The following is a 23,465-nucleotide window of genomic DNA, read 5'->3' as shown; positions in this document are numbered from 1 at the left end:
CTTGTGTCCTTAATGTGTTCTTTGCCAAAGTAGAACTTAAGCATTCATTTTACAATAACATTGTCATTTGTCTCTTCTGCAGCATTTGAATAGAGCTTTTGGAAAACAGTAGGGACAACATATTCTTCGATTTGCATTGAAATATGAAAGACTTTAAGGATAAAGTGGCGTCTTTGCCTAGACCATTGTTCTTTGCGAGCTGTAGATTAGGGGTGAATACATAAGTGATTAAAATAAACCGTACCGTTTAGCAGATTAATGGTCATTACAAAGACATTATTTTAGATTAACACATTCATCTCCTAAATTGTCCAAGATCTAATTGGTGGGCCGGTTTGCACATAACCTTCCAGATACATGCTGTTGTTCACATTAAAGGTCAAATTAGTATTTTCTGTGCCTCATTAGCTCCATTGTCTTATGCTCCAGTGGCAGTTAATTCTTGCATAACTTAAAATGAGGCTTCTCTCCTGAAGTCATTACTTCACCTAAGATTCAAGTAAGTGAAAAGGTAGAATATGCAAGGAGACCACTGGCATTTAAAATCAATTGTGTAACTACGGGTGATGCTTTCAATCGTATCGATCAACCATACAATTGAGATGGGTGTAATTCAAAATCAATTGCAGTCCTGTGGAACTCCTGGTGGTCTACCTCTTTCCTAAATCCTTCCAACTTGTACTTGAAGAAAATGTCTCCATAGTGTGAAAAAACAGTAAGACCATTATTAAACAAGCATTTACAATGCAACGGTTTCGCCTTTGGAGAAGTTAGAGCTATTGGCATTGTAAATGACAAATTTTGTATTTGTGTTGCTTTTGAAAGCAGATAAATAAATGGCATTGTCATTTACAATGCCAATAGCTTAATCTCACAAATGCGAGACCTATTGCAGCTGCATCAGACCCCACTACACATCTATCCAGCACTACAACACACGTGCAGCTTTGTCACCATTAAAGTGTTACAAAGCACCATAGACAACTGCACCAGCCATGGCACCCTGAAGGAGCCCCAGTCAGCACCCCCCAGCTATGCACCAGTGTTCTTCCACTGCACGGCACCCCGTCTGTGCACTAGTGCACCAGCCATCCCACCCTGCAGGAGCCCCAGCACCCCCAACAGCTGCACCAGTGTTCTTCATATGCACGACACCCCGTCTGTGCACTAGTGCACCAGCCATTGCACCCTGCAGGAGCCCCAGGCAGCACCCCCACCAGCTGCACCAGTGTAAAGTATACGTCTAGGACCACTTTTCATTTTTATCGCTGGAGAGGATTAAGCCGATGCTGAGCTCTGGCATTGCTACCCCCTTGATTTTGTATAAGCCCTAAGATTACAAGGGGGGAAATTGTAGGTCAAATCGCGCCCTATGAGGTTGAATCACAGGAGTAGCCTAGGCGACCACCCACGTGAACACTGGATGGTAGTATGAAAGCCTGAGTAAGCCTCCTGTAATTTATTGTTCCTGAAATATTTATGCACAGTATTACATTGTGTGTAAACTTAAGGTAAATTGTGTTTTCCTTTCAAAAGACTAAACTCTGGCTGGGCTTTCAGTCATTAACTTGCGTTAGTTGACTTGTTAACTTCGGAGTCTCTAGCCCCGCACCACCTGCCTGAGTAAGCTTTGGACTGCTTGACTTTGCTACTCTGAGAATCAAGTGCTCAAGGGGCGCATTTACTGCTTAGGTTTGCCAGTACTTTAAGTAGGATGAAAAAACTGTGGGGAGAAGGGGGTTCTCTAAAAGGGGTGTGGCCAAAAAAGTGAAACTAGGAATCCTTTCCCACAGGCAAGGCCAATGTATTGAGGGGCGCGGTATACGACATTCTGTGCTTTACAGTGTGCAGGCTGCACAATATTATAGTGCCTCTCTGTGAGTTTTCTGTTATTAGACGCAGACATGTCACACAACAATAAATATATATCCCTAAAACAAGCCAGCCCTATTGGCTTTGCCACTGCTTGTTAGCTGTGTGGGATAAATTAATAAAAACGTATACATTACTAAGGTCCGTGGAAGGGGTAGTGGCCTTCAGAGGGTTGCAGACACTCGCACTCTCCTTTCATACCACTTTCCTCTACAGTCTCTCTGTTAGACACTTAGGTCCTTTTTCACTCTATATCTTTCTGAAAACCTCCATCTGCCTATCCCACTCTTTCCCACAACTGCCATTGGCATATATGCAACTATCACACTGTGCGCTCTACAGAGAGGCCCAGGATTGGATGTGCACTCCTTTATGACACACTGACAGGCACTGGGAGAAACTCGCATTGCCTTTAGCCTCAACTTCAAAGCTCTCAATTGTTCGCCTTCATAAGCTGAAGCCCTCAATCTGGAGTCACTCACGCCTGGCAGCTGCTCATTTCAAAATATGCACTATGCAAGGTTCATAAGTTGCAAAAAACAAATGCAGAAACACCGAATCTTCAAAAACAGGCAATGCAGGATGAAATAAAATGTGAAATATAAACAGGGATTGCATCAGTGAAATGGTGTTAAGAAGGTATTTACAGTCACTTTGGGGTAATTAAGGGTATTTACAGTCATTTTTGAGAAACCGTAGTCTTTGGTCGGAAAAGTTAAGGACAGTAATGTAGAGCCCGAAAGGGACCCGTTTCAAAAGTCTGTTTTAATTACTGTTTGGTCTTGGATCCAGCAGGACCCGCCCCGGCTCACTTAAAGCACTCAGTTTGCGTTCAATTCTAAGGTTAAGCCTCGGGACACCAGTGGTAAAAGGCTCTGGATCACACATTTGAGCCCTGTGTCCCCTCTCTGCCCTAGGACTACCAAACAGGTTCCCACAGCTGCAGACTCAGTATTCTGTCATTTAAAGAAGTCACACATAGTGTAAAGCCCTCATGCGGTGATCAGATGGAACTTTTTTTGATTGAGCAGGAAACCAAATATCAAATGCTTAAATGTCATTCAAACAGGGGCAAAATATGAATTCATTTTTGTCATGAAAATGCCTAGTTTCAGTATTCACGCAAATTCATTTTTACATAATAAACGAAGTTCTCAAAGCAGAAGGCATTTCAGAAAGTATGTGATTAATCTCTTTTAAAGTTCAATGTCTTGAATCCTAAAGTGCCTTCTAGTAAAACACACCGGTGCATGATTCAGCGCATGCGTTACTCCGGGCCCGGGGCACAAACGTGATGTTTATTCTGTCCCTCGTATTTACAAGTACCACAGAACACAATGCACGACGGACGGGATAGCCGTCACATTTGTGACGAAGTGACGCATCCGTCGAACTCAAAATCAGGCCCATACAGAACAAATATTTGACGTACAGTACTGTGCTGCGGGGCTGTTAATGGAATTTTGCCCTTCCCTTCCATGCACGACAAAGTTAAATGTAGGTGTGAGTGATATTTTGAATAATGTGTACCTTTCTTTCTAAAGAAATCGGCAGGTTTATTGGGGGGCACGGAGATCTCTTTTGTAGCTGTGTGTGAAAAAAACTGTAAATAGCTTGAGAACACCGTCCCAGGCAATGTTGTATAATTTGCCTTTAATCGCATTGCATGCTACTTAATTTGTTTTTCCATGCCGTATAATTTGTTGCAAGACAGCCGCACCATCCCTGTGGTCCTCACGCTCTAAAATTTAGAGCGGGAGGGGGTGTGAATTTTATAAATTCAACCTAAATTGGCAAAAACGCTTCTTCAGTTGTCCCTTGGCAGTGATTGGTATGTCCCTAGCGCTGAGAGGCAATCTGGAAAGCATGCGAGCGCTAGAGTTGCTAAAAAAAACAATTACAAGATTTACAGTTAAGCGAGCGAAGACGACGAACCCTGGAAGTAGGTTTGCCCCCACAATAAACCTACCCCTAGGCTCACCTACAATTCTCTCCCCCCCCCCCCCCCCCCCATACACACACACCCAATGTGGTATCAGAACATCATCACTAAGCCTTCATCATCTATCTACACCTCGGCTACTGGACTTATTTACGATTATTATACCTCGTCTGCTTACTTGTCCTCTGAGTGCGCTGTTGATGCTCCTCGACTTCGTCGGGCTTCGACTCTAGGCGCATACACCGTCCAAAGTATCAGATAGTGGCAGAGGTAAGATTCGGCAGGTAGGAGGCGCAACTTCTTTGAACGTCTCTCGTAGGCAGTCCCTCCGGCCCCCTGTGTATGTCTCTCCTGCCCCTCTTTTAATGTCCCTTCTGGGAAATTCCCGCGTCCCCGAGCTCGTCCGGGGTCTCTCGGGGCGACAGTTCTCCAGGGATCAACTTTTGCCCTTAAAGGGTATTCGGACCTGGATGGTGAGCTTGGACAGCGCTGCAGGGGGCCGGCACCTCTCCTGGAGTGGGGCAGGGTGCCAGGGGTAGGGGGGCCTCCAGGGTCCTGGCTCCATCTGCTGAGTGACCTCAAAGCGCCCTCCTTCCTACAGTCACTGCCTCACTGCACCTCCCGGAGCCTTTTAAAGAAACCCTACCTCCCCTCACCCAGGAGGGAGAGTGCTGTCAGCCAACAGGTAGGGCTGCGAGACAGGCATCAGCTCCTGCGCCGGGCGGAGGGGGCTACCGAGTGCAAGGGGAGGGAGGCGAGACATGAACCAGCAAGATAAGAAAACAAGCACCTACGGGCACACGGGGAGGGGGGGCGGGTACGGACAGCGGGAGGGGGGCAGGCGGGAACGGCGCATGGACAGCGGGAGGGGTGGGGGGGAACGGCGCATGGACTGCGGGAGGGGGGGGCGGGAAAGGAACGCACTCACCTGGACTTCTTCCGGCGGCCGTGGTCGGCATAATGACGGACACAAACACCCAAAAAAAAAACGAAACTCCGCCCACCGCCGCATGACTACACAGAGGGAACGCCCAGGGAAAAAATCGCGGGAACGCCCCCGAATCTGGTCCGTGAATGACGGACAGATCTCTGTTCCAATGGCTAGCCTCCATTTATGGAGCTAGCCAATGAAACAGAGGGCGGAGAGGGCGGATTCAAGTGTCCCTTATACTGAAGACTACAGATTTCTCTGGAGGCGGAGCTAAGCTCCGTGCTCCAGCGAAACCTAAAAAGGCACTAACCTTTCAACAAAATGAGTAATCAGCCTTTTCTTCACTTTTTTTTGCATCTTACAGGGAAAAAACATGTAGTGCACCATAAGTGTCTGTTCTTTCCCATTTTGTGTGATTACCTAGAAAAAAATCGGTGAGCAAAATAAAATCTGAATAGGCTTCATGTGCTTCTCATTGATTGTTGCACAACCATATAGTCACCCAGTGGAAGGTTGAGGTAGGATCTCTTGTCTACAATTATTGCTGTCTGCTCCTTCTCAGAGTAATTGATGGCCTAAGCCTTGAGAGGTGGTTGAGGGCAGACACACATTAGGAAGGTTGGTGGAATCTAGAGTGCACCTCTACAGTTTTGGCAACTGCTCGATTGCACAAGACTGTGAATTCAGTAAAGCTCAGACTTGAGATTTTGGCCCAACTTGAATGTGGGCCTGAATATTATGGTCCTATCTGGTTTGGTTAAAGAAGATAGCAGTGTTTGGTAGCTTGAGCTCATTGTGTGGGAATTTGTGAAACATTGATAACCATTGGCAATAGCAACTGCACTTGTTCCCATTCTGACGGATATTTCTACGTGCAAATTCCACAACTTTTGAATATCTCCAGATACCAGAATGTATCCCTAAACTGTGCAGTAGTTCTCTTGCACCAGTAGGTGACATTCAGCTCCTTCTTGGCATTTCGTACCTCCTCGTACATCACATCACTACAGCCAGCAGTTCCTTTTTTTACTGAACCATTTGACACGGAACCCAAGTGGCTCCTAAGGAAACCTGTTTAAAATTAGAAATTGCAGTGCTAAGAAAGATATTGCCACTAAAAAGTCCAGTTTGATGTTCCTGCCATGGACATATATCGGTTGTGGTAAAAGTCTAGGTCGTCTCTTTCCAAGTACTTGAAAGAGAGACTAGGAGGAAGCATAGGAAGCAATGCAGGCGAGATTACACTTAGACGCTGTTTGTGCTCCAGGGGTTGGTCTTCACATGGATACCCCCTTGAGCAACTGAGTGTTCCACTGAACCAGAGTTGATTGAGGTCATCCCAGCTGCATCGTCCCACATTGTGGCAATGACTCTTCTACTAATAAAACTGGAGTTGCCAGCACAAACCTAGCACTGATCATGTTGCTTATGTCAGATTTCTTCCATGGCGCTTCAGTTCTCTCAGTTGCGGCTTCTGCCTTGTGGAACCGGTGGCCTTCGATTGTGTTGTTTTTTCCTCTCTCCTGAACCCAATCATCCCCAGTTGTCATCAGTGCACTCCTCCAGCCTGGTGCCCAAAGTCACAACTGTAGCCACCGACTAGCACTGACGCTGCCTTCAGAAACCATGCCATAGACTAAATTGATTTTGATGCTCTGAAAAGGTGCAGAGATTGAAAGAGGTGATCTAGTACAGGAAAGAGTCCCAGTGCCATGCCCTTGCCAAGGGATGAATACTAACAATCTGGACGTAGACTTGGAGTTCCATTCTGGGCCACCCTTTGTGGTAGTGGCATCTTTTATGACAGTGCTGAAAAGTGCCATGGAGGTACTAGAACTGCCTCTATCAATGGAGGAGAATAAAGCCAACCTCCTTACTGACATTCTCCAGCCAGCTAGCAATGCTTCGGAGCTCCAGTTTCCAATTAACAAGCCCTCTTAGAGCCTATCAAGGCGGCATGGGCCATACTCTGTTTTAAATAGGCTGTGAGCAGACAGATGGTCTCCATTGACAAGCCCTAGGGGATCCAATTCCGCGCATCCATATGTCGCAAAGCATGGCGGTGCAGTCACCTTCCTGCACAAAGCAAAACACAGGTTCTTTCCCAAGTGCAACTCCAGGTCAGAAGTCGAAAAACATTGAGGTTGTGGGGTGGAAGGTTTTTCTCCTCTGTGTGTCTGGTGCTAAGATCTACAAGTACCACATGCCTGTTGGCCTGGTGCTCTCACGAGCTGTGGGAGATGGCACAGACTGTAATGCACAGCCTTCCATTTGATCTTAGTCTTGTAAGAGTGGTCCTATACAGCCATGATGCTTCGAAACAGATCCTGAGATCGAAACTTGATAGGGTGGGTTGTGCTGCTACGTCCATGGGGTTTCCAGTGCTTTAAATTTTCCTAAGGGGATTGCATGCAGCCAGTGCGGGGGATCATTTAAAGGCCTGGTAGGCCATCAGTACTGAAGAGTGGGTTATACCGATTATTTAAATGGTTTATGCCACATCTTTTCTACATTCCCACTCTCAATTACCCCAATTTCTCCTTCCAGTCAGTGGGGAACACTTGCATTCTCCAGCGAGCGACTATGAACTTCTTACAGAAAGGGCCAGTGGAGGTAGTCCAGTAACAGGAGACTGGTCAGGGATATTACTCCTGTTACTTGGGGCCCACGAAGGACAGTAGGTTGCATCTCAATTTAGGCCTCAGGTTTTTAATACTTTTCTCTGCAGAAAAAAAATCAAGATGTCAAGGGTTTTCTTGCTCTGGAAATAGGAGACCAAATGTTGTCCCTTGATTTGCAGGACATGTACTCTAATGTCATGATCCGGGAGTTGCACAGGACATATCTGAGTTTTGTAATAGGTTTCGTTCACTACCAATTCAAGGTCCCCCGTTTGGCATTACATCAGCACCCTAGGTCATCACCTCAGGGGATGGCAGTGGTTGCGGCACATCTGCAGAAGATGAAGATCTCTGTATTCCAGCACCTGGGTACATTGGTACTCAAGGTGAACTCACCACAGCTACTCTGACCATCTGGATGCCACAGCATCGTTACTGTTCAGCTTGGGCTTTCCCATCCACCTGATCAAGTCACACTTGGAGCCCTATCTGTGGCTTCTGTTCATATGGGCAGTGCTGGCAGATCCTTTACCTCCTCAGAGAAATTGGGACATTTAGTGTAGGATTATGCTGTTTTGGGAGGGAACGCAGATTCCAGCCCAGTTGGTATTTCGCCTGCTAGATCTGCTGGCTTCTTGCATTCTACTGGTCACTCACCCTGGCACATGAGGTCACTCCTGTGGTGTTTCCAGTATGGGAGCAATCTGAAGGACAAAACAAGATTTCTCCAGATGCCACAGATTCTGCCTAACCTGGTATTTCCTGCTGCACGATTCTCAACCACACCTTCAATTTCCCAGGGGCTGAGCAAGCTGTGCCAGGTCGGGCACATGTGATTCTGATTGTTCTTGTCCAGCTGAAGAGGGTTTGATCTGCAAAGCCTCGGTACCTGTGTGTTCAGCCCATTTAGAAAGGGCTGGTACTTCTTTGATGTTCTAGTGGTACATCTTTCTGATGTGTTGGACTTTAGTTAGCCTAGCAGGGTTGTCAATTTCAGTTTTGTCTGCCTTCATCTGTTTACTGGACCAATCTTTTCCATTTATGTCCCCAGTTGTTATGAATCTTTTAAATGGGCTATCATACACGTTTCCCACTTCTCAAACCTTAACTTGGTTCTCACAATGTTGGTGGGGGTCTCGGTTTGAGCCTATGCCTAGCTGTCATTCGCGGCTTTGATAATGAAAACAATATTTTTGGTGGCCCTCATAGCAAGTCATTGAACTGCAAGCACTGCAAGTCTGACCCCAGTTCACATCTTTCTTCCCAGACTAGCTAGTTTTGAGAGATAAGATATCCTTTCTTCAGAAAGTGGTACTGTCTGTTCATCACCACTCCCACGTTCTATCCTCTGCCTCATCATTCAAAGGAGAAGGCGAGGCTGCATCAGTTTGACCCTTGTAGAGCAGTCTGTTACTACATAGACATGAAATCTGATTGTCAGTTATTTGACTATGCCAGCAATACAATGGGCAAGTCTGTCCATAAGAGATTGAGCGTGCGTTGCTTTAAGATCTGCATTATCGTTGCTCAAAAGGAACTGTCAGTAGGTATCAGAGTCATTGTACCAGGGCGAACTCAACTTCTTTGGCCTTACTTTATTGTACCATGGTGTACTTATCACAGACATGTATTGCATAGCTACTGGGCATCGATTGACATGTTCGCTAAGCCTTACTGCTTGGACTCAAAAGTCAAAAGGCATTTCCATTTTGCACACTCGACACTCAAGGACTTTCTGGTGTGACTTTTCCTCCAATCCATCACCCAGGAGGAGTTTTGTTGTGATAGCTGTTCAAAAGGACAGGAATATGCAGGTGGAAGCATCTGTGAGACGCTCAAGTTACTTACCTTCTGCAACCGTCTTTTTGATCTTTCTGCAGATTCCTCACTGATCTTGACAATCTCCCCTTTCTGAGAAACAGCCATAACAATCACATTATTAAGGCTCCAGTTTATTTTGGTGCTCTGCCTAGATACACGTTGCAATTTGACTGTCTTCATCTCTGCCTCTAAGGCGCGAAAAGAATTAATGAGGAACAGATGTCAGAGTGCTGGTATGAAGCTCTTTGGTTCTGGTGATGTCATATTCATATCAGACACACAGACTGAGCCAGATACCACCTGCTGGTACAAGAGTGCTATTGCAAAGTTTACAGATCCAGTCTGTTGCCTGGGGTTATTCAGAAGGTTCGAGATCTAGAGGTAGGAAGATTATCTATGGCCAGGATTTTTACAGATTGTAAGCAACTAGTTCATTAGAGCATAAGGCTTGCTGAGTTAGAAAATCTCTGCATGTGAGAATTTTAAGTCCATATTCCAAGACATTCACAGAAAGAATGAACCAACACCCTTCTCCTGGACTGCATTTGATCAGTTGAAATATCTGGAATGCAGGAAACACCAATAAAGAAAATGGTGCTTAACTCTTATACTGACATTTCTTGTCTGTTGACGGAAGCATATTGCACAAGACCACACTGAGTATTCAGGGAGCAGGGATTCTGCAGAGGCTGTCCCCCCCCCCCCCCCTTAGTCTGGTATGTTTTGTGTAGAGGGTGAGAGGAGAACCAATGCAGTGGGAGGTCTTGCAAACAGCCGCCCATTCTTCGTTTTCTATTTGCTTTAGCCAAAGAAGATTTTGTCTATGGTCTGCTTTACTATAGGATCAGTTACAACAAGACAGTCTGGATTCCAGTGCAGGGTTTGACTTGACATCTTTTCACCCAAAAGATGAATGGGTGTGTGTGCAGAGCAGATTGGCTCTGGCCTAACCATCCTTTTTTGGGGGGTGGTGTTTTTGGTATTTATCCAAACCATATTCAACCTCTGAATGACCTTAACTGCTTTTGAGTGGCTTTTGTTTAATAAAAAAACCTTACTTTCCAGTGAACAGGGCACTTCTTCTTAAGGGAATTAAGTGATTTTGGCCAAGGTACCTTGACCTAATTAGGATTACTCATCCGAGAAAGGGGAATGAGAGAAGATTGGTTTACGAAAGAGCTGCTGGAGATCTCAGCAACTGTGTGTGTGTGTGTGTGTGTGTGTGTGTGTGTGTGTGATCTTAAAACCAATGGGGACTACGAAGCTGCCCCTCGTCTTTCTAACCTAAGTTTGCTCTGAGGCATCCTGCAAAGACAGTGATTTCTCCTTGAACTATACACAATGGAAAGAGAGTTGGGTTCTTTTAGATCTAAGGCAGTGGAAATGTAGAATTTTTACAGTTTTTATGCAAAGACTGATAAATCAGGCTGCGTGCCATTCATTTTCATAAAAATAGAAAGCTCAATTACCGGTGACATTAATACGCACATCTTCAAGGTATAAAAGGATGGAGGAGAATAAAAAATAAAATAGATATAGATGACCTGTATGCAGATCACGGAGGCCTAACTGAAGGAGACCAGAGGCTGAGATACTTGTCCTAAAGATGGATAAACACTGTGGTTTCAAAGCTGGCCCTGAGCTCACTGCTCAGTGCAAAACCAGGAAGGGGACACTAAGATGGGCCTGTCTTTATGCCGGGCCATGCATGGGATTATTCATCTAATTTTAAAAAAATACCTGAAGATCTGAGCAAATGGGTTGGGGATAGAGTTAGACATCTGGGGTGAGCCTTGTAGTACCTACCTGCTGTTTTTTTTGTGCAGTTTGGGTTCCTGCTATATAGCATCAAACGTAAATTTAGGCTAACTTAGAGGTTGAATAAAAAAAATGCTGTGGATCATTTGTTATATGTAACAATTTCCAATTACACTCTCATTTCTTTCAGTCCCGCCTCTTCTTACCACTTTTCTACAACTATATTTTTATCATCTGAAGATTTTCACTCTCCACGAATAACATCACAATCCACAGTTGTGATTAGCCAATGAGAACACCCTGTTAACTAAGTGAAGCTGAATCCGTGTAATTCTCCCTTTTGAATGATAATATTACTATTCTATTTAATTTCTCTTCTACTCATTTAATATATGATTATTTTTCCTGTTCACTCATCTTCCAGCCTTCTTTTGTTCCAGGTCTGGTTGTTCTCCACCTTCTCCTGCTGTGTTGCCGTTTGGCGCATCCGCCTTTTCTCCGCCTGCTTCGCTACCATCCCATCTCAGTCTCCAACAGTGCCCGATACCAGATGATGCATCCCCCTTTCATATGAAATCAGCCTGCTTTTTACATTACTCACTGTTGCTTGTGAATGCTAATTTCTTTTTGCTGTTTTCTTCTGAATAGTTGCATATGACCATGCCATGCACATTTGCAAATGGTTTTCTGATGATTTAACTTGGAAATTTGGAATGTTTTTTTCAATTGGGTGGTTTTGGGTGCTTTGTTGCATGCAGTAAATCTCATGATGGCCTAAACTGTCTTTCTTGTGATATGATTTCAGCTCATTGCAAACAAGTGGAACTAGTTGCAAAAAATGTAATCTAGTCTGCATATTATCATGTGTAAAAACAAAGGCAGACCTGGTTCTCAGCTAGGTGTTTGGGAACTCCATATCTTCAGGATTAACATTTTACCAGATAGGGCACAGACCTTTAAAAAAACTTGTAGGCTTGGCAATCCTGAGACACTTGTATCAAAAAGGCTTTGATTAACAAAGGGAAGTTATTGTAGTAATTCGTAACTGTATATCAGGGCCTTACCATTGTTCAAGTCAGTTTTCAAACTGTGAGCTCCTTTCTTCTGTTGCCCATCTATAGTCTGTATCTGTTCTGTCTTGGGAATATCAAACGTTGTTACACCATTGTGGATTGTAGAACTTTCAGATAGCTTGCATCCATGCATCCCTTTCTCCTTTGCACACAGTCTTCACAAAATGCTCAATGATATCGATTTTTCCTCGCAAGTAGAAATGTTAACATGTGTTGTAGCTTGAGTGAAAGTCATTGCAAGGCCAAAAAGAGTTCCTTAAATCATTATTTTAGAAAGCTGTCTGGTTTGGTAAAAAGATTGAATACTTCTGTTCCCACTTTTCTTGATATTCTTATAAACCCTATGATAGCCCATGGGCATTAAGACTGACAATTCAGGCTTTGCAACTAATAATACTACTATATAAAATGGAATTTTATTCAATGCTTGATAGGGCTCCATTGAAAAGGATGCTCTTGTGAATGGTGTGGGAAAAGTTGTAGTTTTTTGTGCTTTACCAAAGTGTCTGTGTCCGTGACAACACCACGTAAGACTGTAAAATTTGAAGAAGGTACATTTATACTTTCACTAATTCCTTTGAACGCCCCCTACAATGAACAGTTTGTAAAGATCATTAAAGTGTGTTTCAAAAGAGGAACATGCTACTTTGAAAGAAAACCTACTTTCTTACGCCACTTTTTCCAGTCTGCGTTGTGTGTTGGGTTTTGATTCTGCAGCCTTTTATTTACAACAGTTTTGCAGCCACCAATTGTCTTAATAAATATATTTCCAATGCCATGTATGCATATGTAAGTGACTCAGATGGTGAGATGATCAGCTTGCCTGTGACTCAAGCTTGAGGTCTTGCTTAACGTCAGCTATATTGTTAAGAAATACATTTTTATCAAAACAGCAGAAACAACACAGCCCACCTCTGCAAAATCCAATGCAGGTTAAACAAACAGAACTGTTATAAAATCACCCACCTCTCCTTCACAGGTTTTTTGCATTAATATTTATCTGATCACTACCAAAACGACACCACTTATAAGGGTCTCTACATTGTCAGCCCACAATAACACACATATCTTAGCAAGCTTCATGGCAATAGCCATATCTTTAAGCCATCAAGTACCAGTCTGTGTAGCTCCAGCTTCCCAGTTAACATCTGTCCTAACAATATTTCTAGTGGGAATGTGAAGGAGTTGGCTCTACGCATCCCTCTTGTGCTCACCCCCTTAAAGGATGGAAACGCTTGTCTCCCATGAAACCGCTATGTTCGTCCTCCAACTCAAATCTCCTACTGTAAGTAAGATTAGAATAAATTAATCAAGTTAAGGTGCTTTCATGAGAAACCGAAAAGAGAGCAATTTGTTGGTGCACACCTTCACAAAAATTTCAGTTCCAGTGAACATGAAACAATAATCAAAGAAAGTGTCATGGTAAAAAAAGAAGAAAAAAACAGTTGAGTGTGAAATTATGCCTCGCAGGTCTATGGAAAGTGAGGAGTTTTCTGAGTTTCTTTAGTGTTGGTGGATAAAAAGCAAAGTAAATTGTATTGAGCATTAGTGGTTATGTAGAGCCTTAGACATTGCAAGATTATAATGCTATCCCCAAAAGACATGCCTATTTTAATTACTATGATTTAAAACATTCTTAGAGACCTTATACCTCATCTCCTACCCTGATGCTTGTCAAGGGGTAGTGTATTCTAGGATGAACAATGCCATGCAGTAACAGCCAGTATATCACTAACTCTGTTTGGGTCTAGACTTCTGTAATTTTGATCTTTATTAGCATCAGTGCTGTGGATTGACCAAAGTTCTATTTGAGTGTTTTCTCTGACACAGACATTTTTGGAAAGGTGAGGGAATTAATTTGTCTTTTTGAATTCTGATGGATTTGGAGAGGTGGCAGGTAAAAATGTCCTTCATAAAGGGAAGTGCTGTTAAAATCAATGTTAGAGTACTTTACATTATTACTAAGGATACCTGGCTATATATTTATTTTATTAATTCATGTCCTTTTTCTCTGATGACGCTGTAAGCTTTTTTTGAATTGTAATACAATGTTTCCAATTAATCCACGATGTGCAGTTTTAATGAACCTTTACTCTTTTATAATTGTGTCCTGCCGTGCTTAATTGACGTAGTGCTTTGGCTTCTGTTGATATAAGTGGAACGTGTCTCCTGTCTATCATCTAGGCGCTCCCTGGTGATTGAAAAGTTTGAAGCACCAGACACTGAAACAACAGATCAAATGGAAACAAGTTGCTCTGCTGCCTCTGTCCGGTGTAGTGAGACTCGACAAGGGAGAAGCGAGAAGAGAGTTTTTCCCAGGAAAAGGGTAAGTTATAATGAGATAGCTGAACGTTTAAGCCTGTAGTATCACTACCTCTTATCATTTGTGTTAAAGATCAAGTAAGCCAATGCAGTGATTACAAAAAGTGACTAAACTAAAACATTGGAAAACACCATTTATGAGAATGCCCAACTAGGAGAAAAATTGCAGGTCTGAGAAATAATACAAACTTGTTTTTTATTTAAATTTTCATCCGTATCCTGAAAGCAGAGGCCAAAAGTAGTAGCAGAAAACTGGAGGGTGAAAACAGTTGAGGAAAAGGAGCAGGATGTAGGGGAACAGGATAGCAGAGGAACGTCGTGGGAAATAAATCACATACAAGGAAAGGGGTCCTCTATTTGTAAAGACAGAGGGGAAATATCTGGAGCGAGGAAAACATTTAAATTGGTAGCTAGACATACAAATAAAGAAAGCAGAAGAGAGGAGTGGGACATAATGGAGAACAGAGGAGTAGTAAAGTAGAAGACGAAAACATAATTGAAGTGTTAATAGCAAAGTTAGGAAAGAAAAGAGTGAACTGTGCAGTGGTGTGGGACAGGGACAGAACAAAGAAGGAAATAAAAAAATGCTGTGTTTGCTTGTAGTAGTAGCAGCCCTATAAAAAATTCCTTTACTTGCAGGTTGATCTGTCTCTTATTGTTCAATAAATGTTTAAACAAAGCCGTAGCTCTACATTGTGTTTTTGTAAATATGTTTCTGCGTGCTTTGTAAGTTGTCACATTTCCACAAATTCTGTCAATGTACTGCTAACCAAAAATAACATTCAATGTAATTTGTCTGCTGTGTGGATTCATGTTTAAAAAGCAAAATTAAATTCAGTCTGTATACTTGATAAGATTGTAATAGTCCTGTTGTTTGTAATGACTTCCTGAGTTTAATCTGTCAACTTCCTGCCACGAGATTATTGCTCTCACTCGCTCTCTATATATATGTGTGTGTGTGTGTGTGTGTTTGTAACATGTGTGTCTGTTGATGCACATTTTCTGCATACTCCTGCTATCTAGTGTTGTGCTCAGACCGTTGCAACTTGTTTTTCTTTGAAGAAATTAAAGTCATGAGGCCTGTTGTAAATCCACCCTTGGTACACAATCCACCAGCATACTGGTTCCACACCAGATTGTTTTCTTCCACTTCTGGCCTCAGATGTTTAGGAATAGGGCTCAGAGATTGACGTGGTCCACACTGGTTTTCTTGGTTCTAGCTACTCACCCTTCTAGCCCTGCAACGAAAACAGTGCTATTGTTTCCCCCAAAGCATCTGCCTGTGATTCCAGGACTTGGAATGCACTGATCTGCATCATGCTTGGATGCCGCCTCGGTCTCTGAATCTCTGAAAAGCCATGGTCGGAGCCAAAATTGATGCATAAAGGTCCTCCGCAATCGTCAACAAAGCTGAAACCAAAGCTCCCCTCATCGCCAAGGCCAGATACGGTAGTGTGGTGGATATTTGAGAAACTATCTGAGGGCCTTAATGCAAAGCAAAATAAACTTTTCATTCACTTGGACAAGGGCACGATTCTTGCCAATCCCCGGCTCCAGGACTCCTCTGGATCCTGAAGAAATGCAGAATGACATTTGAACAGGAACTAGACCTCGTCCACTAGAGGCCACCTTCTCTTAAGAGGGTTATAGACTCTGCACCTTCCACCGTTCTCTCCCTTGTCACTAACTACTCCAACACCACTTCCCTCACACTTCCCTCCTTCAGATCTAAAGGACACTTACTCAGATCCTGGAAGTCCATACTCTGCACAGATCCCCCTATGATGAGCCCTTGGGTCCTCGACAGAAAGATAATCTATGGGGGGACTATGTGGTAGACACCCAAGACGACCCAGACGCAAACTCTACCCTTCAAACCCATCCTCACCCATCCTCACCCAACGACTTCTTGATGAACCCATGTCCACGATAGAAAAAACTGTGCATTACCTTCCCATGTTGAAGGAAATAATTAGGTCAGCCATCAAAAACGTCAAGGATCCGGTAAAAGACAGAGTGGTCATTCCTTGAGCTTATATTCATGGGCAGATCATTGTCCACACTGCCTTTAAAAGGGACTTGCCACAAGGGACACACCTCCACCTTATAAGGAATCTAACCTTATTGATGCATTTAGAAAGCTAGTAGCACATGGTGCAGCCTCTCACTGACTCATTACAAACCCTGTGGGTTACCTATCCAGGTGCGACGAGCATCACTGGGACGAGATGTAGAAGCTGGTAAAGCAACTCCCAGAAGACCAACTTAAATGCAGACAGTAGTTGGTTGTCAAGGGGAAAACCATCACTGTGTCAACATTAGATGTGTCCTTGAGGCACCAGATATTTCCGCAGGGATGCTTGGCTTGAGGTGTCGCAGTTTAGTCCTGAGGTGCAACAGAACCTATTGAACTCTTCCTTTTGATGGAGAGCATCTTTTCGGCCCCCAGTTGACCAGATGCTTAAAGAAATCAAAATGGATACTGACATCGTAAAGTCCTAGAGTCTCCCAGTCCCAGATCTGCTTTTTATAGGCAGCAAACCAAGGAAGGTGAAAAACCCATGGCCTCATGCCAGAGACCCCAAAAGCACCAACAGTCCTTTCAGGACCCCCAGCAACCAAGGACATACCAACGTGTGGGGTCAGTAGGGAAAAAGACAGTGGAAATAGATGTTGGAAGGACTGAGGTAGCTTTACAAGGGGTGCCTTCCCCAACAAGCAGTGAATCCCCGTCAGTTCCCCCTGATCAAATCACATCTGTATGGTAATTCACTTCTTCGGTAAGTGGAAACAAATAACCTCAGATCAGTGAGGCTCCTTTATTGCATGGGAAAGATACTACCTATAATTCCACAGAATCGCTGAAAACATGCCACCTGCTGCCACATACTAAGTAAAACCATCTTCACCTTCTGGAGGGAGAAGTGCAAGTGCTCCTCAAAATGGGTCCGCTTGAACTTGTACTCGCACAACAATGTGGGCTAGGGGTGTTTTCTCTGTACTTCCTGATCCCCAAAGAGGATGGTATGTTCTGATCACTTTTTGACCTTCGTCCATTGAACAAACAGGCTCATCCTCCCTAAACACTTTCACATCCTCACCAGTATCTAGTGTTGGTAATTTCCAAGGCTCAGCTCTCTGCTTTGGTTGAACAGCAACAAACTTTTGCTTGGTAGGCTCTTTCTAGGTCCATTTCTTCAGGTGACTATCACCATTGATGAATCTTTGAGGTGAGTAACTCACTTCCATGAGATGACTGTCCAAGTCACCTGACCCCCAACCACTAGGGGTACCACATAAACTATCTGGAGCTGTTAGCCATCAGAGTAGCCCTGAAAGAATCCCTGAAGCTTATTTGGAGGGTGGAAGGGAAGAACAGTACCAATAAAGATGGATAACATGTCAGCCATGTCATATATCCTGAAGCGATGGATGTCGGGGGCATCCCCTCCATTCAGCTCTCCTCGTAGATTCAGGAAATCTGATATATGCTTCTAAGCGCCGATTCTTTACTATAGAATTATCTCCAGGCTTAAGACTGGATCTGGAATTTTTTCTTTAGCAGTACCCCGGCGTTCCGGTTGGTGGTGTCGTTCGGCTCCACATGACACCGTCCACTCCGGAACTGACATCCGCAGTTCCTACATAGGTGCCACCCCATCTCACTGAAGTAAGTTCTTTTCTTTTCGCAGGAGTCAGCACGGATCCAAGAAGAGCTACCCCGTAGTTAATTTTTTACTAACTTTTTTCTATGTTTTGTCAAAATGTTTTGAGGTTTTTTCTTCCTGGTGTGGCTGGAATGTCATCTAAGAAGGCCGGCTTAAAGCCCTGTGGTGACCGTCACCTCTCTATGTCCGTGACAGATCCGCCCCATGTGTGCCTCTGGTGCTTCAAGGGTGACCACAAGCCGAAGGCATGCTCCAATTGCCGCACCATGCACCCGTCGTCCTTTTTATTTATTAATTTTTTTGCAGAGTTTTATATAGCGCAAACTTGACCCGGATCCGAATCGGGTATCAGAGCGCTTTACATAGCACCAGTTACTTTACATGAGGACACACATTCATTTTTGTTAGGCACGGGGGGGATTAAGTGATTTGCCCAGAATCACAGAATGTTTTAGCATCATTACCGTGACTCAAACCCAGTTTCCGAGGTCTGAGGCCGAGCGCCCTAGCCGTTAAGCCAACTCCTTGAGGGAGCAATCTCTGGTGACTCACCATGCGATGCCACAACGGTCCAGATCCCGGTTGAGGGGACGGTCCCAGGAGCGGTGGCGGAGTGCGAGAAGCTTGTCCCACTCAAAGTTGTCGGGTCATATGGGTAAGTCCTGCCACAAGAAGTATTCGAAGCGTGCTTCAACTTTGCTTTGTCTGTTGTCCGACGAGACGAGGTAGCTTCACTGGAGGCCTGGCTCCACGATTAGCCAGTGTCTGGCCCGACTACGCACTTCCTTAAGTTTCCGGGAGCCGGAGAAGCCCCCTCCCAATTAACAGAATTTTGTGAGGCTATACACCTCATATTTAGTCGGCCCGTTCCCTTTGGCTCCCCTTTGGGACCCGTATTATTCAGGAGGGGCCCCTAATGGATCCACTCTGCTGCCTGTTGGGCCCCAGGGATCCACAGATGGATCCGGATTGGCGCTGGTCATACCATTTTGACCTTCCCCGGTGCTGGTCCTGAGGCTGACGCTACTGGCGCCCTCCCCATTTACATCCCTGAGTTGGACACTGAGCTGGTGGGGCATCGCCCAGTGCCAACTGGAACCATGCCTAACATATTGGAGCCTGAGCCCTATTCTTCTGGGTTAGAACTCATGGACGAATGGCAGGATTTGCTGGACCCTGAAGAAAACCAGCAATGTGATACTAACATGGACTCATGTGAGGATTTGGCTGACGCCTGCTGACGCCTGCTGACTGGATACTTCTCTAGATTCTGGCATGCTCTCTTTCCAACATTGCTACGGAGAAGGGAGCTTCTTTAGCAGTGGTGGTGAGTAGGGCGGCAGAGGCCGTGGACCTTAGCATGGCCTCAGTGGTTGTCAAAATGTTTTGACAGAAGTGCTTCAACCAGTAGTGTCCCCTTCAGTACCATTTCTCCTATTTAACAAAGCACCTACTGATGTCAAGCTTGGGACCTGGTCCAGGCCCAACAGAGGCTCCTATGAACAGGACAATTGCCCACCTCCCCGCTCCAGGGGACCCCAAATTCCTCACAGAACACTCAACCCTGGAGAGCTTTGTTGTGCAAGCCTCCTCTTCCCACATAAAACCTGCCGAGTTCCCAACCGCACCACGGGATCTGTATTCCAAGAGGCTTGACAACTTAGGCAAGAAAACCTTTCTTCCACCAACCTGGCATTGTGGTCTGTGTACAATGCATGCCTTTTGGACTGCTATTCCCATGCTCTGTGGGATACAGTTGCACAGGTGCTGCCAAAAGTTCTGGAGGAGGCCCGGGCTTGCTTTCCCTGTCTGTTGCCGATAGGAGAGATGTTTCAAAGTTAATCATTCGATGTGGACTGGACATCACCGATTCACTGGACAAAGCAGTTTCGTCGACAGTGGCCAGCCTGGTTTAGGACTACTGCCTTTTCTAGGGATGTCCAAGCATCTCTTATGTACATGCCCTTCGATGGCTTCGTCTCTTCGGAGTCAAGGAGAGTTATGCGCTTCAGTGCTTTAAGGGCAGCAGGGCTACGGCCAGGTCCTTGGGTGTTTCCATGTCCCTTCGTCAACCCCAATCCACCTTTTGCTCCTTTCGTGGCTACGGAAGGGGCTTCAGCCATGTCTTTACCTCCCTAGCCACCACACCCCACAAGCTTTCCAGCCCCTGCTTAGCCGAGGATGTACCACCCACAGACACCGTAGGTCGGGCAGCCAGAGGTCGGCCAGTCCACCACTCCCGCTTCTAGTCTGCCCTCTTACCAACACGGGCACCCAGTGGGGGATAGGATCCGCTATCAGCTCCCCCACGAGCAGTCTATAACATCAGACCAGTGATGTTTGAAGATTGCCCGAAGAGGTTTCTTCCTCCTTTTCAAGACTACCCTTCCCTCCATGCACTGACTTACGTCAGTCTGGGGGAGGACCACCTGTCCCTTCTCCGCCAGGAAGTGGAAGAGCTCTCTTGGCCAAGGGAGCCACAAAGAGAGTGCCGACACCAGAAGTTAGTTTGTGGTTGCTATTCCCACTACTGTCTCTTGCCTGTTGTGTCCTATTGGACACAGTTGAATGCTTTGCTAGCCGCTCCCTTGAGGGCTGGCCCACACACTCACCTACACTCATCCAACACAGGTGGAACCAATTAGGAGCCCTACTAATAAAGGAGCACGAGTGCCCGTACTCGCGGCCATTACCAGTAACTACGATCACGGTGTTGGTGTCTGTTCATTTCTTCAGCATGTGGGCCTAGAGCCCACAGATATTAAATTGCCCAAAATGCACGCAGGCCTTTGTCCACCTGCTCTCTCTCAATTTCTTCTACAAGAAAAAGTTCAAGCTGCTCACTCATGCTCAGATCCTATTTGCCCTGGACCCAGGAGACTGGATGGTAGTGTTGGACTTGCAGGACACATACTTAAACATTCCTGTCCTGCCTGCCCACAGACGTTACCTGCGGTTTACTGTTGACCATGAGCTCTTTCAGTTCGCCGTGCTCTCCTTTGGCCATACCAGTGTCCCTCGGGTATTCACCAAGGTGAAGACAATGCTTGCAGCTCATCTGTGGAACAGGGGTGCCAGTTTTCCCCTATCTTGATGCATGGCTGTTGAGCGCGGGCACTCCCCAGTCTGTCATCTCTCACTTCCAGACTATGGGGGACTTCCTGCATTCGCTGGAGTTCACTATTAACATGCCAAATTCTCACCTGACTAAGTCATAAGTCAGATGCTTTTATATAGCGCACAATTCACCAGAAGGTCTCAGGGCACTTTGCAGTGAAAAACAGCAACCTTGACGAAGCTTTGGACTGAGGTAGCATCGGCTATTTGGGGAAGAGCCAGGTTTTTAGGTTTTTCCGAAACACCAGGTGGTTAGAAATAGACAAAAGATGGGGGGGAGGGGGAGTTTATTCCAGAGTGGAGGAGCTACATAGGAAAATGATCGACATCCATTTCGCGATGTCCGAGCTCATGGCTTAACTAAAAGGGATTTTGCACTGGATCTTAATGATTTGGAAGGGCGATACCAGAACAATTTTTTCGCAAGATAAGTAGGCCCAGTGCTGTGAAGGAGTTTATGGATTAGACTTAATATTTTAAACTGGCTTCTCTGACGATTGGCAACCAGTGCAGTTGTTTGAGGCTGGGAATAGAGGCAGACCTAGGGGGTAGTCCTAACACCAGTCTAGCAGCGACGTTCTGTTTCGTTTGTAATTTAGAGAGTAAACACTCATTAATGGTGGCAAACAGGGCGTTTCCATAGTCCAAGCGACTTATGATTTAGCCTTGGACCAAAGGCTTTCTGGTTTCAAGAGGTAGCGATTTAAAGATTTTGCGCAATTTTTGCAGTATCCCGTAGCACACACCGGATACGTGGTTAATGTGGGTTTTCATGGAAAGAGAACAATCAATCATGATTCCCAGGTCACGAACCACCTCCTTAGGAACGGGGCAAGGTCCAAGTTCTAGGGGCCACCAATCCTGTGACCAGACTTCATTGGCCTTGCCGAATCATTTCCGTTTTGCTGTAATTAAGTTGGAGTTTGTTTTCACACATCCATTTGCTGATGTCAATCATACACTTTTTGAATCTAACGCTGGTTTCAAGAAAATCAGAGTTACAGGTGATGAGCACCTGAGTGTCGTCAGCGTACGACACTGTTGTGAAACCATGAGATTTTATTATGTTGGTCAACGGAGTTAGGTATAGGTTAAATAACATGGGGCTGAGAATTGACCCCTGCGGGACACCTACAGAGAGGGGCAGACTGCTAGATACAAGAGTGTCAACCTTAATATAGGTTAGGCGATCCGCAAGATAATTCTCAAACCCAGATAGGGCCTTGCCTCTGACACCTATCTCCCACAGCCGATGTTTCAGGATGCTGTGGGATATGGTATCAAAGGCAGCCGATGGGTCTAATAGGATGAGAATTGCGGAATCGCCTTTAGCTAGACTAAGTCTGATGTTGTCCACGATCTCAATAACAGCTGTCTCGGTTCCATGGGCGTCGCGGAACCCCGACTGTGAGGGGTCCAGGAGCGCATGCGTTTCAATATATGTGGTGATGCGTTTTATCCACCAAATATTCCAGTACCTTCCCGAAATAGGGCAGTAAAGAGATAGGTCGGTAGTTGGACGGGATGGTGGGGTCGCTGGTGGGCTTTTTTAGAATCGGTTTAACCTGAGCTTGCGTCCAACTGCTAGGTATAGATGCTTGCTCGAAAGAGGTATTAAAGATATTAGTAAGAGAACGAGCCAGTAGCGGAAGTATCTCCGTGCATTTTCGGGGACACAGCAGGTCGGTAGAGGATCCAGATTTGATTTTCCTGAGACCCTCTAGCACTTCTGAAGTGGTGGTGGGCTCAAATTCTTTAAGATAGAGTTTATCTATGGGTTCCCTGGTGATAGGCTTGGGAAAGGGATCGTCACCATGTTGGGATGAGTCTTGACTGGTGTCTGTAAATGTGGAATAAATCAATTTGATTTTGTTGTCAAAATAGGATGACAGCGAATTGACCCACTCCACAGTGGGGTTAAATACTGATTGTTCCACCTGAGGGGTTGTAAATTCCTTCAGTATTTTATAAAGCTCTTTGCTAGAGTGGGCCGCTTTATTTATTCTTTGAGTGAGATACAGTGTTTTTGTTACTTTAATATTTTTTAAGTAGTTAGTGTGCCAATTTGTATTTTTTACGATTTTCCAGCGTTTTGGTTTTCTCCACAGACGTTCTGCTCCCTCTCAGATACTCCCTTTCATCAGAGCAGTGCCGTTTTGGGTCTATCCTCCTGAACGGCGACTTCATAATATTCAGGGTATTATACCGATCTATCCTGGATTTCAGTGAGACTGACTCTGAGTCTGGTGGGCCTCATGGCCTCCTGCTGTGACGCATGCCCGTTGGCATTTGCGGGCTCTGCAGTGGGACCTGAAATTCCAGTGGACACAGCATTAGGCA

General features: G+C 45.1%; 1 protein-coding gene across 3 annotated transcripts in view; it reads left to right on the top strand.

Annotated features, from left to right (window-relative positions):
* The window catches only part of MPRIP (myosin phosphatase Rho interacting protein), an 845,921-nt gene that overhangs the window by 416,071 nt on the left and 406,385 nt on the right, over window positions 1-23,465 (top strand). For all 3 annotated transcript variants that reach the window (XM_078665226.1, XM_078665225.1, XM_078665227.1), the window contains exon 8: window positions 14,203-14,344. In XM_078665226.1, coding sequence (XP_078521352.1) covers window positions 14,203-14,344 — 142 coding nt within the window. The remainder of the gene's footprint in view (window positions 1-14,202; window positions 14,345-23,465) is intronic.

This window comes from Lissotriton helveticus, chromosome 10 (genome assembly GCF_964261635.1).
Source record: "Lissotriton helveticus chromosome 10, aLisHel1.1, whole genome shotgun sequence".
Taxonomy (NCBI): domain Eukaryota; kingdom Metazoa; phylum Chordata; class Amphibia; order Caudata; family Salamandridae; genus Lissotriton; species Lissotriton helveticus.
Note: the sequence above shows the minus strand (reverse complement) of the source record. Positions and strands in the feature narration are given on the sequence as shown.